Source organism: Mugil cephalus, chromosome 4 (genome assembly GCF_022458985.1).
Source record: "Mugil cephalus isolate CIBA_MC_2020 chromosome 4, CIBA_Mcephalus_1.1, whole genome shotgun sequence".
Classification (NCBI taxonomy): domain Eukaryota; kingdom Metazoa; phylum Chordata; class Actinopteri; order Mugiliformes; family Mugilidae; genus Mugil; species Mugil cephalus.
The window spans coordinates 7,327,974-7,344,114 of NC_061773.1; the positions used below are offsets into that span (position 1 = coordinate 7,327,974).

Here is a 16,141-nt window from a genome sequence, read left to right on the forward strand (position 1 = left end):
TTCCCATTCAGGGTATTACTGCGCCTCTCTATAATACATACAGGCAGATTTAAATAATGCAAGCTCCTGCCTCTTAAACCTACCTGACCGGAGTATTCACCACTTAGTGGTAATTCACTGCAGTCTGTTACTGAAACATCACTCTGAAACATCAAGTCATACATCTATAAAACTCAATATAGATAGATATAATTGTTTATACCATATATTAATCGGTGTATCATTTTTACCTGAATATACACTCAACAGAATGTATTCTACATGGGTGCATATTACATGCCTGGATTAGTTAGGTGGATCCAGCAAACATCAAGTTCTACTTACTGTTTGCACATTTTTTACTGAAGTATATGTTTAATGGGTTCTACAATAAAGTCTCAGCCTCTGTTTGAGTAGGTTTGTTTCAGCATAGAAAGAAAGAGATGTGTGGGAGATAGAGTACAGTATAACCCTGATAAATAAATAAATAAATAAATAAGTGCCCAGACTCTAGTAGTTCAACAGATCCTGAAAAGTCACACTAAATCATCATGTTTAACATTCTGCAGAAAATCCTCTGCAATCAGTGACTACCTGAAGCCCTCGACCCACAGATAGAAGCAAACAACTCGTAGTTTCTCCATTCACGGTCTTCTCTATAGCCACCCTTAACTAAAACTTAATGTGGAACGGGTCTGTCTTTAAGTCGGCCTTCAGCAAGGCAACTCAGTCAGACTGAAATCAGCTGATTGAATCAGCCAGCTGAAGATATTCCCCCTCGTCGCCTTGAAGAGGTTTTGCACGGCTCATGAGCGATTCTCAAAAACTTTTCTGATTTTGACAGAGGCTGACTTCTGTTCATCTCTCCATAGAGACTTGGTTTGTTTCATTTTTGTATGTTGTTTTGCAAACTGTAATCCCCCCCCCCCCTTTTTTCTTTTGAAGCTTTGCATTTTGAGCTGATTCCTATGGTGATGGTGCCTTCTATTAATCATTGACAAGGAAACATTCGCCTGCATCCTGGAGAGCATTCCTGACAAGCTATGCAGTCATAAAGGTTTTTCTATTCACCATGTAAATGATTTTACCGTCATTCAGAGGATCTGCCCCCTCAGCCCTTTGCCATTTCCTTGTTTGCATTTTTTTAGATTTTTGTTTCATCAAACAAGTTGTCTGATAAAATTGTTGCCTTCACTTTCATGATCACATCTTTATTCCTAAAATCGACACAAAGCTCAACCTCAAACTAATCTCTTGTTTGCTCATATTAACATCAAAACCAGACACAGCTGCCGAAGAAACATTTTGTAGGCAAGTGTGCAGTTATGCCTGAACACCTGCTATTTGCTCAGTGGCTTTTAAATCACTAAACTTTACGTACTGTGTATAAAGGAGTAGATCATACATGCAGTGTTGTGTCTCCAGTGAAGTAAACCCACTCAAATGAACACATAACTTAGCACATTATTGTGGTGTCCATATTCCATTTTAAAGTGACCGAGTAGAAGCTGAGTCTGAAAAACAGAAATTGTATAGCTATCCAAATCCTTACAGTCTGGAGTATGTATCTGAGCAAGTACGCCGTATCTTTTGGGAACAGCTTCCATTAATTAATTGCCTGTGGGTTTATATTACAACCGAGGCCAGTGCAAGGATGCCAAGTGCAGATAGCTGTAATTGATTCACACGTTTATTATGTGCAGATTAGGCACTCTGCCAAGGATGTGCCACTGGAAGGGCACTGAAAACTTGGACGGGCCTATTTAGATTTCTGATACTGTTAAGAGTTGCATTTACCTTCACTGTCGCTTAACACTCATCATTCAGTGAGCATGGGTTTACTTTACACGGGGTCAATTAGTCAGTGATTAAGACAATTAACCAGACTGCAATGGAGAGACGGACCTTTTATTCATGTCGGCAAAGTAATCATACTGAAGTGACTTTGCACAGTTAGCATTGCCTTTATCGCCACTGGATAACGCAGTTCTCACTTCAGTCGGACACAATGACCCTTGTCCCTCAGACGCTCCACCATCAGTTTTGGCAGAAGTATTCATTAGTTTTAGCTATCTACAACAAACTTTAAGCACTGAGCCCTCATACACTTCAACTCACATACTGTAACCCTTGCATAGTACAGATGGGTGTGCTATTAATATAGACATTTCTGTGGACAGATATGTTTGAGGCTGATGTATATCATACTATATTGAGTTGAAAGGAACAATCTGACAATTAGGGAAATAGTATAGATCAATACTACTGTCATATCTGTATAGTAACTATGCAGCTGGAGCCAGGCCCAGACCCTCAGGGAGGCAGCCCGCCTTGCTGCGTCCAAAGGAAATAAAAGCTGTCAACCATCACCTTTAAAGCTCACTAATAAACACATCATATATTATTTCTTTAATCAGTATTAAAAAAAAAGAGAGAGAGAAGTTGTGGTTTTACGGGGTGTTTTACAGCCAAGAAACAGGAAACTAACTAGTCATTTAATCTTAAAATTTTATAGTTTTGTCTTCAAGCAAAACAGTGCTGAAAGTTACTGTTGTCCATTAAACATGCGCAGATGTCACAGTGAGATCGCCTTGAGCCTTCATGGACTTGCGTATGTCAGAACCTGGACAAATCCTTAAATCTGTGCCTTAGAAGCTACAAGATACTAACTGAACAGTGCAGCGAGGAGAGGAACACAATGCCACAGGGCCTAGTGCCTGAATTTGCAGAGGGCACAGAACATCTGTCAGAAACAGCAGCCTTCAGTATGTGGAGAATGGAAATCTGCAACGTACACGACGTCCTGTATGTCCTGGGGCCTGGAAGAATAATATCACAAAACTGCATCGCCTGTTCAGCGGCTGGAGCTGCTACTGAAGCCTCTGAGTTTAAAAGCCTTGTTCAAGAGTGTAAATCATAAAAAAAATATATAGAAATAGCTACCTGTTCTTCACTCATTAACATTCGGTATTAAACTTGTGGAGATGATGAAAGCAATAATGGTTCTTGATTAGCTCAGGGTATGTAGAGCTCACACTGAGATCAAACTGAACAAAACAAAACAAAAACCTCGAGGCTCCGTATGAAAATGTGCCACTCGCCGCGTGCAATCTTCTTGACGAGAGGGTGTCACAACAGAGCTGTGAGTATGACGCTATCAGTGACGGTCCACCTGTTGGAGTGCAATTGGTCCAAACTTATTATCTTTTGCGAGTCTGAATGGTGACCTCGGGGTTCACAATATATCAGCAGCAGCCGGAGTCGCACAAAACATAACAGGGTCGGACTCATCTCTAGTCACTCATAAACCACTAGGATTCACATGAGCGCATATGAATGAGTAGACACACAAACACACACAAAGCCTATTCATGACATCTAAGTGCAGATCATTTTTCGATGACAGGGTCTCTCACTGTTTCATACGAGTCAGAACTCTTCTCTTCACATTTTCAGTCAACCACAACGCATCTTCATTCACTTAATAATATGTCTGGGTCTGACAATAATCCAGGCACAGATATAATTGTCCATGGGTCCTGTTTTCTCTCAGATTAGACCAGATTCAGTTCGTCTGCTGAGCTACTAAAGTCTGTAATTCTGCACAGCATTCGACCAAACAGCACTCCGTTCGTGTACATTGCTGATCAGAGATTAACAGATCATCCATATGATCGTGTCATATGTAGGTCAGCATTTAGCTCTTAACTCAAGTAAAACAACAAATAAGAGTGGGATATGGAATAGATTTAAATAAATCAGCTTTCACAGTAAAGGCTGTGTGTACAAAAATAAAGTGTGGGATAATACCAGATACGCAAGGCATGCCCATACTAACACAGTGCTGAAAGTATGACAAATACAAATGGCATGTACACGAGAGTTTAGTACAGTAAAAATGGTGGTATTTTTAAAATATGCTAAAGTAGCTTGCTATTTAGAAAGGAGGTGTGAAACTGGTTTATTTTACTTTGTAATTACCCCACACTGTGTATTATAACACATTCAATGATTATTAATATTAAGCGGCATCTTAATGTCACAGCAAGTAGAGATTTATTGATGCGGAGACTATTACTGTAACCTAAAGCTGTTAGGTTAGTAAAATTTTAAAGTGAACTTTAAAGCAAATTTCAGTTTCCAACTTTTGGTTCTAATAATCTTGCAAAATAAACTGTACGTTGACATTTAATGGACTAAAAAACTAAATTAAATAGTCAGGAAAATAAAAGCAGATTATTAGATTACTAAAGTTCGAAAGCGTTGTTAACAGACAATGTGTTTAGAGGAAAAATATTTAATTCTTGATAAATTACTAGGTATATTTCAAAGTATTTCCATCAGATTAACTAAGGAGTTAAAAAAACAAAAAAAAAAACAAAAACAAAAAAGATTAACTAAGGAGAGGGTGTCAGTTAAGTTAAATAACATAAAAAGATATAAGTGCCCAAAAAATTCAAGGTAGATGTTGTCACCACTGAATATTATTTTTCTATATTCTGCTTCAGTTCTGCTGTGACTCTCAAATTCCTCTTATATAATCAACACAGGCCGGTACAGACATATGCACACGTGAAGCGAACCCACTCACCGTCAGCTTCAAGCCTCTTTTATAGCCTCCACTGACACACACACACATATACACACAAACAACGTCTTTCTTTCCCCCCTCTATCTCCTTTTCTATCACTGTCACTCACCGGCCTTCCCCTCCTCCTTCTCGGACCTCATGTCCTCCTCGGCACAGGCTCCGCTTGGCTCCACTGTCAAATATGATGTGAGCTCTCATAGCAGGTAAAAAAAAAAAACACACACACAGACGTACGGGCCAGAGCGCACACCATTCAAACGTCACACACACAGCGCTCTATCACAGCCGGCCGCTCCCAGCCCTGCTCACTGTGGCTCCACCCAAACGGGCAGGTTTCTAGGAAGTTGTCCCCTGAGAGCCACTCAGCTACATTTCCTGCTCCCTTTCTTTCTTTCCTTTCTCTTAATGTGCCTTTCTTTCTCAGACCCTCGTTGTGTACCTGTTCAACGACACGCCCAGAGGCAGCTAGGGCAACTTTCACCCACGCCCACTCCCGTCTTTTCATCCTTTTCTAACAACGAGCGTACAGACGAGAAGGGGGAGGGGAAAGCAACCTGCACGTTAAGCCTCGGGTAACAAAACAGGTGAGTCAGTGGAGCTCTCGCTCCACCTGATGGTGGAGAGCTAGCAGAGGACAGCTTGTGCAATTACGCTGAACAGAGAACAATATGGCCCTTTGTATGAAAGCTCTACTCTCGCTGTGAGCCCACGATGCCTGTGTGGCCTACAGGAGTTTACATTACTCAGAGATAGGCATGTAATACCTGAATGTACTGTAAAAGTTGCAAGTGTAAACTTCCATATAAAAGCCTTAAAAATAGATCATGACAAGGGAGGGTCGATATAAAATTCACGTTGCAAAGCAAACTGCCCTTACCTCCACATGCTGAGAGTACATTATTAATATGAGCTCTCCTGTGTTATCTTTTACCCTCCAGGGATTTGATAGCTTTTCAGACCACGTTCATTTAGATAGGAACTCGGGTGTATGTGGACACAGTGACAGAATAAATAAAGTTAAGGCTGGTCCAGTTTGCCTCGTGGGGTTTTTTAGGCCTGGAACCCTGAGGCAGGAGCAGGCAGGTGGTTTGAAGGATAGAGATATGGCTGCGGTTTAATTAATTCAGCCTGCAGAGCCCACCTAGATATAAACTTATAATGCAATTTTTTGACTTATGAGCACATGGGAGACCTGAGCGGCATACTAAAATATTAGCAGAATGCGTTTGTTGTGCAAGAGAAATTTCAGTTAAATCTCTCACATTTAAAGACGTGACAGCAGTTCAGAGCAGCCGTGCTATTTGTCCTGCCTGTCAGAGGTTGACACTTAGCGTTTTAGCTCCATCCAAAGATCAAATGTGGTCTAACCAGATACTTGTCACAAGAGGCAATGGCTCTGTCAATCACACGGTGACACCCCCAAGGAGTACTGCCAGGCTCGTTCTCGCTGACTGATCAGAGCTGAGACCAAAGATTGCAGCAAAACTCTTTAATAGCAGTCATTGTTGTAGAGTTAGCTCGACAAGTGGTGAGGAATGCACATGTTTTCATATCTGAAAGAATAATTTCTCTTGGAATTCAATTATTAGTATATAATAATGAATAATGTATAGCGTCGACTTGGATTAAAACCTGACCACTGATTTTTACATGTACTCTGGATGGCGGAAAATTCTGACCAACTATAGAACTTCATAATTCCAACGTCATGCCTGTCTCGCAGCTACACCGCATCTTATTCACAATATTACTTTTATCCTGACACCTCTTCATTCTGAAATTTTCCACTCCTCAGTGTCCTCATTCTTCGGTTTAACTCCCTGTATCACTGTGTCATTCCTTTGCTTTGCCCACATTAAAGCCAGAAGAAATCCTGAAAGCCTTCTTTTCCACCCTCAACTCTCCTCCGCCGAATTGCTCTCTCTCCTCTTAGTTGCACAACGTCGACCCGTCAGTCTGCATTATCAGTGCTGCCGAGTGTTGATAGAGAGCTGTTGGGATGGAACCGTATTAAAATATTAGCTAGCCTGCAGAGAGAAGGAGAGCTGGAAAAAAGAGGAGAAAGAGGAGGAGGAGGAGGAGGAAGACTTAAAGCAGTGACGGGCGGCAGCAGAAGAATGAGCGACTAAGGTCACAACTCTCTCTTCTCATTGTTGATGGAAGTGACATGAGGCTTGTCTAACGATGGCTGAGCGCGCTCTGCCAGTTTCGAGAGGCCAGACCGCGTGAAAAGTTTAGATTTATAATTACAACGCAGACTTTTCTGGTTTGATATTCCCATGAGGGCATAATATCGGCCATTACGATGATAAAAGAAAATGGACACAGGGATTAATGATTAAGCAACAAAACACATGCAATCAAAGGCTTCGAGATCAATACTTTTTGTTGTATGGGTGCATAAGTTCGATAATACTCAGGGGAAACTGAAAGAGACTATTATTCTGAGCTACGCAAGCCTTTCTATAAAACATTTTATTTCTTATTCTAATGGCAGTTATCGGAGAAGATACGTGGTGGTGCAGCGATACAATGATTGCACATTACAATACAACCCCCCAGCACTATATATTTCAATAAAGCTCCGTTCGCATTAGCAGTTTGAAAAGTAAAACGGTTTCCTATAGTAGTCAATCAAGCCGCGTGGCCTCATGCCGGAACCTCAAAGCTCTGTATTGGTTGAAAAACATGTTATTTAGAGGTGATAAATCAAAGCCTGCAGGGAACACTAAGGTCCTTGCAGCCAGGTACCAAGTGCCGTTATCTGATTGTTCTCACACTTTTAGCCTGTGCAGGCCTTTGCTCCAGCGTTAACCTCCGAGTCGAGCTGACAGCTCTGTGTCTTTTTAAGTGCCAGGATAAATCACCATGCTCACTTCCTGCTGTCGCCAAGGCAACGCCTCGAATTTTCGAGCAGCGCCGTACCTTTGCCTAGCGAGCAGTCTGGAGTGCCAAAGTCCATCAGGCTGGATATCTCCGTCGGGTAGCACATGTCTGTCACCACTGTCTTCTGCCTGCGATGCACTGATGGATCTGCAGGTGAAAGAAAGGAACAAATGTTAGGTGGACGCTGACGCTGTGTGTGTGTGTGTGTGTGTGTGTGTGCACAGCCTGTATGACCTGTTAAGTCAGATGATTCATTCTGACATGATGCCAATTTCGCAGACGCTACTGAGACACTTAGATTTGTTTCAAATATGAGTCTCCCACAAATCATTGCAATTGGAATCCACAAAGCAATAACAACACACAGATCATATTATAAATGATTCATTCTTCTTCTTTTTTTTTTGTTTTTACTGTTTTTCAATGTTTACTTCTTAAAAGTTATACTTCCTGTTTTACGTCAAACGGCTAATGACACTGACCAAGTGTTCCTGTTTGCTGCAGTAACACTTATCCACTCACCACTCATTTCCTCCCCTTTCCACTAAGTGATTTAGTCACTGAGGACAAAAAATGTATTGAGCATTTAAATCAACAAGATTCCCATGCTCACTGCCCCCTCTTCACCTCCTTTTCAAAATGTTTGGTTCATGTGTAAAGCATGAAATGCTCCAAAAAATGACTTTGATCATCAGTGGCAGGAATATCTTCACTGCACCAGGGAGTGGGTTTGTAAAGCACAGAGCGTAGCATTATAACAGAATTGATTTCCTTCTGAAGTGGGTTTCAGAACCCGCTATTGATGTGTATTCTTCAAACTGAAAGTAATTCTGCTAATCTCCTACAGCCTTTGAGGCTATAAATGTTGGATTCCATGCCAGATAAATCCGTGACAGCATCATCTGTGTACATGCAAATGCAGTTTTTAAATGGAAGTGTTTTCCAGTTCAACCATGGACCTCCTCGTTCTGCAATGAGCATCTACCCTCAGGTGCCATCTGAGTGGCACCATCTGTACAACCCCTCTTCCTCCACAACGATCTCACTCTTCCCGTCTAATCTGCATATTTTGGCAGTTTCAATTTCGTAACTGTGTGGTATTTGTCTAGATTACTGACCTTCCTCTCCCCTCCTCCTCCTCCATCGTCCTGACCTGTCAATAACCGTTTAGGTGTTGTTAAGCTGACCTTCTCTTTGGTCTTTAATATGGAGATTGGCTGGCTCATGCTCGGCCACTCTGTGACTGCTTTGTTTAGCACCAACAATAATGAGAGAGGGGAAGGCAGAGAAGATGAAGCTGCTGGCAGGGAGACAAACTCAAATTCTATCCCAGCACTTACATCAAGGTGGCTCATTGCACCCTTTAAAAATAAAAAAACATTACATCTTTCTGATTTGCCGTTAAGCTTAAATTTACTCTAGTATTTAGTGACGTGTGTGCTTCACCTTGGTACTTCAACGCGTTGTGATTGGTTGAGCTTTTCACTGATTTAAGTGACCTCCTATCCCAGAGGGACTTGATTAGCCACAGTCCATTGTATTTCGAGGGGAAACACCCTGCCATTGTGTCATGGCTGTAAAGTATGTCAATGTGCACTCAAGAGCGCGGCACCGTATATCAAACCGTCTCATTTCTGCCTGGTTGAACCTCAGCTGTGAGAGGTTAAAGGCAATGGAAACGATGAGGCCAAGCTGAGCCGCTCTATCTGTAAACTAAGTGACCAGAACAGGAAGCACAGGCCGTCCATTGACCTCAGCCCGCAATACAGTCTTTTTTTTTCTTACTCTTCTCTCTCTGTAAAATTATTTGTTGTGACTTTCATTAGGGCTTCTTGTTTGGCATGTTTCATATTAAATGAACATTTACTATTAAAATCTGCAGAAAACTAATTATTTTTGCAGGCACGGTCGCAGTTAATTTCCTGCTTACATGTCCTAACATTGCGTTGGTGCTGCTGTTGTCTGAAGTGAAGTGTCCCTTCTGCCCCAAACGTCTCAAGGGAAAAACGGTTGGGTCTTCTTCTGACAGCTGAGACAGTGCACTGGCAGTTTTAGCTCTTCTCTTTTTCCCTCGGTGGATGAGAGAAAGAGAATGAACTAATAAGTACGATACTGTTGAATTGGAATAAGTGGACTATCAAATAGAACACTATAAAATAAAGTATATAATTGTACATTTGATACAAACTGTTCTTTGTTACTGGTCACCGGATCTGATCTTATATCTCCACCAGAAAGAAACACTTACCTCTATTTAAAGACTCTGCACACGCACACAGATGTTTTTACTTGCTAGAGCCAATTACACCTCAGCTGAGACTCGAGCTGGTACTATGATGAAATTACACGAGGTCACCAAACCTCACCAAGCTCCATTCAGCGAGAGAGGGCCTTGCCACAGCAGCCATCTTGACTTGTCAAAACACAAGTGAAACTAATTACATTAACAATGGCTCCATTCTGTCCGAGTGTCCCAGTTAGACGTGATGGAGTGGCCAGCATGCACATTACCAGGAGCCTGTACCTGAAGCAGCTCAACGGGGTTCAGTCATTTTAAATGCTGTCATTTATCGCCTGTGATTTACTCACGTCCACATTTTAAAATGTATGTAATGTAAAATGTGTAATTTACTGTCTGTGGTTTTATTTCAGTTTCATTTCAAACTGTTAGATGGAGGAATAGAGTTGCACTTATAACACTCTGGATTTCGGTGAACGAGATTTTCCAGTGTCACAGTCATGCTAGCTGCATGCTACGACAGCACCATGCTGTTGCACGCAGCTGTCATTTAAAAGATGTTTTGATTGGTTATATGCAAATTTTCATTCCACTTGCCGAGCTGGATTGTCGATGACAAATCTACTTGTATAGAAAAATCCAAAATGTAAATTGCTCTCATGTGGTGGTTGCTTCATTTTCCTCCGAACAGAAAATAAAATCCCATTTACAACGCAGACCCGCTGAACTGTTGCAAAAGATTTACATTTTTTTCTTTCAGTAATATTCAAAAGTAATATCAAATATTAAAGAAAATAAAATCAATGACACTTCCTTGCAAACAACAGAAGGTAAAACATAGCCTTGACAGCGTAACGATACGAAACACTGACTGTTAATGAGAATATTCACAGTCTGTGGATGTAAAGGTACCAACAAGGTGGAGCAGGAAGTCAGAGAAGCTGCTCAGTCATCTGACAGCACTTCCTTCTCAGCCAACACTCAGCCTGAGAGATGCAGATGAGAAACCCTCAGCGGGAGTCAGAGTAGGCATCCGAGCAGAAAAAGGAGACAACTATCACTGGTGCGCAGACAGCTCATCGCTGCTCTCCCCCAGCCAAGGTTTAATTACGCTGGCATTCAGTTCATCATTCAGACACATTCATTCTCGTATCAGTCGTTGCGCCGCAAAGGAAGGGAACATTACCACGCTACAACGCCCTGAAATTCGGTCCTGCTGAGTTCAATAACACAGCTGTGTGTGTTGCACCGTCGTGAGAGATTGGCACAAACATGTATAGGCACCACTTAAAATAATTTATAATGAGTGGAAACACTGTAATTACCAAGTGGTGTAACTTGTGTGTAAAAGAGGTTTACTCCAAGAGGTGACTATCTGATCAGAACAGCTCTGACAGAAGTTCATTGTTGTGTTTCAACATGGTCTCAACGAGTAAAAGTTTTTTCCTTAGGGCAGGTGACATGATGAGTCAAACTCTCTCAGTGGAAGCCATTGAGAATTGTCTTATTAACTGCTTATTTGTACTTTGTACAAGTACTATTCAGAGAAGAACAATAAAATAAATTAATAGAACAAAGTTACAGCTGATGTTACATGATGAGTGACATCAAAAGGAAACAGCAATAGACACAAAAACACCTTCTTAGCATAAACTGCATTTTCTGTTAAAGGCCCGACCCTCTGGAGCTCAATAGCTGTCAGTTTTAGTCAGGATTTTAAAGTTTTCCCTTCACAACTCTTCACACCTGCAACCATACCTTCAGCTTGTCAATGTTCTGCGCGATAATGAGCTGTTAAATATAATAATTGTGTGATGCTGGTCTCGTAACTGTCATGGTTTTTCTACATGTGTCCCTCACAAATAGGCAATGGAGGAGTCAAAATAAATCATAACAGTAATAATAATAACACAAGGACAAAAGAAAAACACTGAGGACGACGACTTTAATTTAATGTACAGTAATTCCAAAATATAAGGCCTGAAGAATTCAATTGTTTTCTGTGGTTTACTTATTGCCCACAAGCATAACAATAAGCAGTGTTCAAACGTCTAATATTTCCTCTCACAAGATTAAATTGATGCAACACTAAGCGAGAAGAATGTGCAACATTATTTAAATAGAATCTCACAGCCCTGCAGTGGGTGAATAAATTAACAAAGCTAAACCGAAGCCTTTTGGGTTTCTAACCTTTGGTTTGAGACAGAGCCAGAAAACCTGCCGTCTGCTTACATGAGACAACTGGATGCAGTTTGGTTGAAATGTTCAGAGTTTGAATGTCTCACATCTCACTCTTCATCCCTGGCCTCAACGCTCCCCTCTGGTATTATCAAGCACCGACACATCGGGGCTCATCCAAATCCCAGCGCACAGACATGACACTTCCGCCGCACAGTGCGTCTCCGGTGTTAGGTCTCATTATCAGCCTCTGACACGCAGCGATGAGAAATTGAAGTAAATGTCCTGGATGAATGAGCCACATATGAAATCAGGAAATTAAACAAGAATCCTGTTAAAAACAACTTCATAAACAGGCTATTTGATGACAGCAGCTAAATACATTCATGGGAATTTGACTCAGCATTCATCCCAGGATTAATGTTATAAGAAAGGAACTCAGAGATTTACCCTCGGGGACAGCTTGGAATTGAAACTACAAGTTATATATCGAAGGTTGAGCTGTCACATCTCTAATATACAACCCAAATATGTTGCCGAAGCACTGCAGCCAAATGTCATTCTTCTAACATTTTATTTTGCCAGGAGCTGAAAACCCGCTGTCTATTAATCTGTGCTTATAATCATCTGTGACACAGAGAATCAATACTGCTGGCGTACACACAACATCGGCCTGAAAGGCTGCTCCGAGGCTGCCGTGATCCATAGCCTCTGGATGCTGTCTGTACACTGCTATTAAGAGCACAGCAGCAGCCTGACCCGAGGAAACATGGGCAAAAGAAAGCCCCTTCAGGGACACATCCATTACATCAATGAGGAGAAATTGCTTGAGGAAGACGAGCGTCCAGCGTTAGTGGTGTTGAAGCTGATGCTGCTAAGCTCCAAAGTACATTTGTTGCATTTCTGTCACGCGGCACTGAAGGACAAAATGATGGATGGATTTTAAATGGCAACATGTAGGATTTAGCAATTATTAAAAAGAAGTAACACTAAGTTAACATCTATGAGATGAAATATTTTTCCTCATATTATTCCTAAATAGTTTCTGTCCCTTTAATATCTCAGGATATAATGGGCCATTTAACAGTGTCGTTCTACGGCACATTTCTTCATCAATGTGATAAAATTTAATGATCTATTAGTTATTTAATTCACTGTGTCAAATAGAAAAGACATCACCATCTGGTTTCTCTATTCTTAAGGCAAATAATTACAGTTTTGAGCAAGCAGCAAACCTCTGGAGTTGAAAGCCAAACTGGAGGAACGTGTGATTCTTTGAATGAAAGTGAAAGTGAGTCAGTCCCTATAGAGCCTTTTAGCATGTTTAGCTAACTCTGACTAGGTAGTTATTAGATTATTATTTACAAATTAATAATTAAATGTGTCACGTAGCTGTAATTATACAAAACCCTCAGATTTGTGAGTTTTACAATGAAGAGAAATCACTTTTGGTCAGTATTCCCTGTGAGTAGACAGAGACACCTTTGAATGAGTGGCCTTTGAATTACTGATTCGGTATCACATCCCACACCTGCTCAAAACAATATCAGAATTCACTGCTCAGCCCTGTGATTAAACAGAGTCAGGCTGTTATGTTGAAACCACAACAGCTGAAGGGCTTCAGAGAGCACAAACTACCTGCGTTCATTATTCACAACAATACCTTCAGGAAAACAAGGTTAAGGGATGATGCCTAACGAGGAGTCACTGTGGGACGATACGGTTGTGCATCATCCCATACTGACTGATATGATCAGCCACGTCGGCTGATGAATAATCACAGTGGGGCTGACCTGCCAAATAGGATTATAAGAGACTGGAGCTTAATGATAAGTAATCTGTGTACAGTGGTAATAAAAAAATCACATCATCATTCACACTCACTACCTTAAAGGTAGACATAAGACAGACAGATGTAGGACAGCCCATGGAGCATTTGTAATCATTATCACTGCGGCTCAACCTGTGAAAAATTAGTAAGGTTCAGTTGGATTTGCCAGCGTCTAACATAGGTCTGTTTTTTTGTTTTTAGTTTTTTAGTTTTTTTTTTGCTTCAGAGGTGGAAAACAATTTATTTTTAAGTCCATAGGAATTAAATTGTTTTATCAAATTTCTGTAACAAATGTAATTTTTTAAAAAATATTTAGACGTATTAATTTACGTTCACTTCAAACAACAGTGGCTTACGTGCATGTGTTATATTCTTGAGAAACAAGCAAACAACTAAAAAATGTAATGCTGAAAGACATTTCCAGACAGGCAGAGGGATTTGTGAACTGCTGCGGGAGCCTGAGCAGAGTAAATGCACTTCTTTAAAAAGTGGATAAAGTCAACTACCGCTAGTAGATTGGTGACAGTTCAGGAGGTGGTAAAGTGCGGAGAACTCATGAATTGGTTTTTAAAATATCAAAGCATCCGGTCAAAAAAAAAAAAGCCATAGAAAACACAGCTGTTGTATATAAACAGTAGCTATATATAAAACTAACTTCAGCTGCAGACTAATCTACCGAACTGATTTGGTGGGAAGAAGAAACAAAAATGGCCCATGTGATAGTGCAGGTTGAAAACCCATTGCCAGACATATTTTTGTACACAATGCACAAACATCCACTACGCTGCGTGAGCCTGTGCACTCACAGACTGTAAGGCTCATCTGTTTGATGCTGTGGCTCCAAGCTGGTCAGCGCAGGACATCATCTGCTCTGCCACAACCCAAGGGCTTTGCCGGACCAGGGAAGCGAGATGAGGGCGATTTAAAGTGAAAATTAAGCTGGGAAATCTGCCTGGAAGAAATCCAACGGGCAAAATTCCTCCAACTCTTTGTGCCAATGCTTTTCCTGCCACAGGAAAAAAGCAGCGATGATGGCCATTGGATGAACATTTGGAAAACGTGAGACATTTTGCTAACCTCTATCTGCAAACAGGCCTGGGAATTGATTAACACGCTTTTCACACATGCCAGCCCTGCCACACCCATCCCAGCTGCCATTGCCTGGATCTAAGAGGGATCTTTTCTACATGGTTTTCAGGTTTGTGGCAGAGGATGGACTGGGCCTCGTCTGCCTCGTTCTGAAGGGCAGAGAGAAGTGAGTGTTGCAGACAGTCTTCTCAAACAAAACAAATAATAGTCTGGGGTAAGGAACACTTAAAAAAAAAAAGAACAAGGAAAAACATCTCCAAAAACATGGCGGTAATGAAAAGTTGAAGGGACAGAAGAACAGTTTCTCCAGGGGAAACCTTCACCACTCATCAAGCTGAATAAAACAACAGAGGAGCTGAGTCTTTGGAGTCAGAGGTGAGCGTAACACACCGGGGAGAAGATATTTTATGTTGGGCTTCCTACTATATATGAACTAGAAGCATGCGATGCACAGTTTGAAGTGCTGACCAAAAGTGAAGTTGGGTATAGATGTAAATAATAGAACTGAGGCTACCACAGGGCCTAGACAAGCCAGCTACAGAGAGCGAAGAGTGGGAAATCACCCCCACACACACGAGTCCACACTGTCACCTCTGCCAGCCGACATACTGTCTTCAAATGGAATTGAACATAATCTGCAATGTACAACAACTCAGCGCAGAAAAGCTTAACTCCAACCCATCATCTACACATCTGCCGGAGAAAAGAAACAAGAATCAAATCAGACTGCAACACATTTTATTGATGTTGCTATGAACAAGGTTTGCCTGCTGGAGTTGCCACAACTGTCTATTATTGTTGCTAATTGTGGGAGAAAAGCAGAGAGGACACGTCATGCTGCTCTCCTGGCATGAGGCATAACTTTGAAAAGAAAAAAAAAAGCCAGAGGAGCTCTTGTGCTATCTTTGAACCAACAACAAAGGCTAAAGTCATTAGTCAAAATTTGTTGCCTTGCTCTAATGATCCTCATACTGCCAAGCACACAGTGAGTCTGGGAATCTGGTGTATGTGGAAAAACTCACATTTATGACAGAAAATTGTGTTAGCGGGTCAGCAGTTTTAGGAAACACAATTTCCCTGTAAAATTGATTATATTTAATACATATAATTTAATCCAAACTTTCTAGACTAGGCTATATGAATGTATCATGTTGAACTTTATTTTTCGTTATGGGAAACAAATAAGCAAATTTTGGGTTTAATGTATATATATATTAGAGTGCACCTTTTACAAGCTGCAGCTTTTTTATATACTGCAAATTGCTGTGCTCAGTTGCGCTTCAGTTTTATTGTTCAAATGTGTCTTAAAATGGCCGGTGACCATATGCATATTAAAATAGGTGCAAAG

General features: G+C 41.1%; 1 protein-coding gene across 1 annotated transcript in view; it reads right to left on the reverse strand.

The window, feature by feature from the left end:
* kaznb (kazrin, periplakin interacting protein b) overlaps positions 1-16,141 on the reverse strand; it is a 106,164-nt gene that overhangs the window by 20,355 nt on the left and 69,668 nt on the right. The window contains exon 4 of the mRNA XM_047583231.1: positions 7,496-7,603. Coding sequence (XP_047439187.1) covers positions 7,496-7,603 — 108 coding nt within the window. The remainder of the gene's footprint in view (positions 1-7,495; positions 7,604-16,141) is intronic.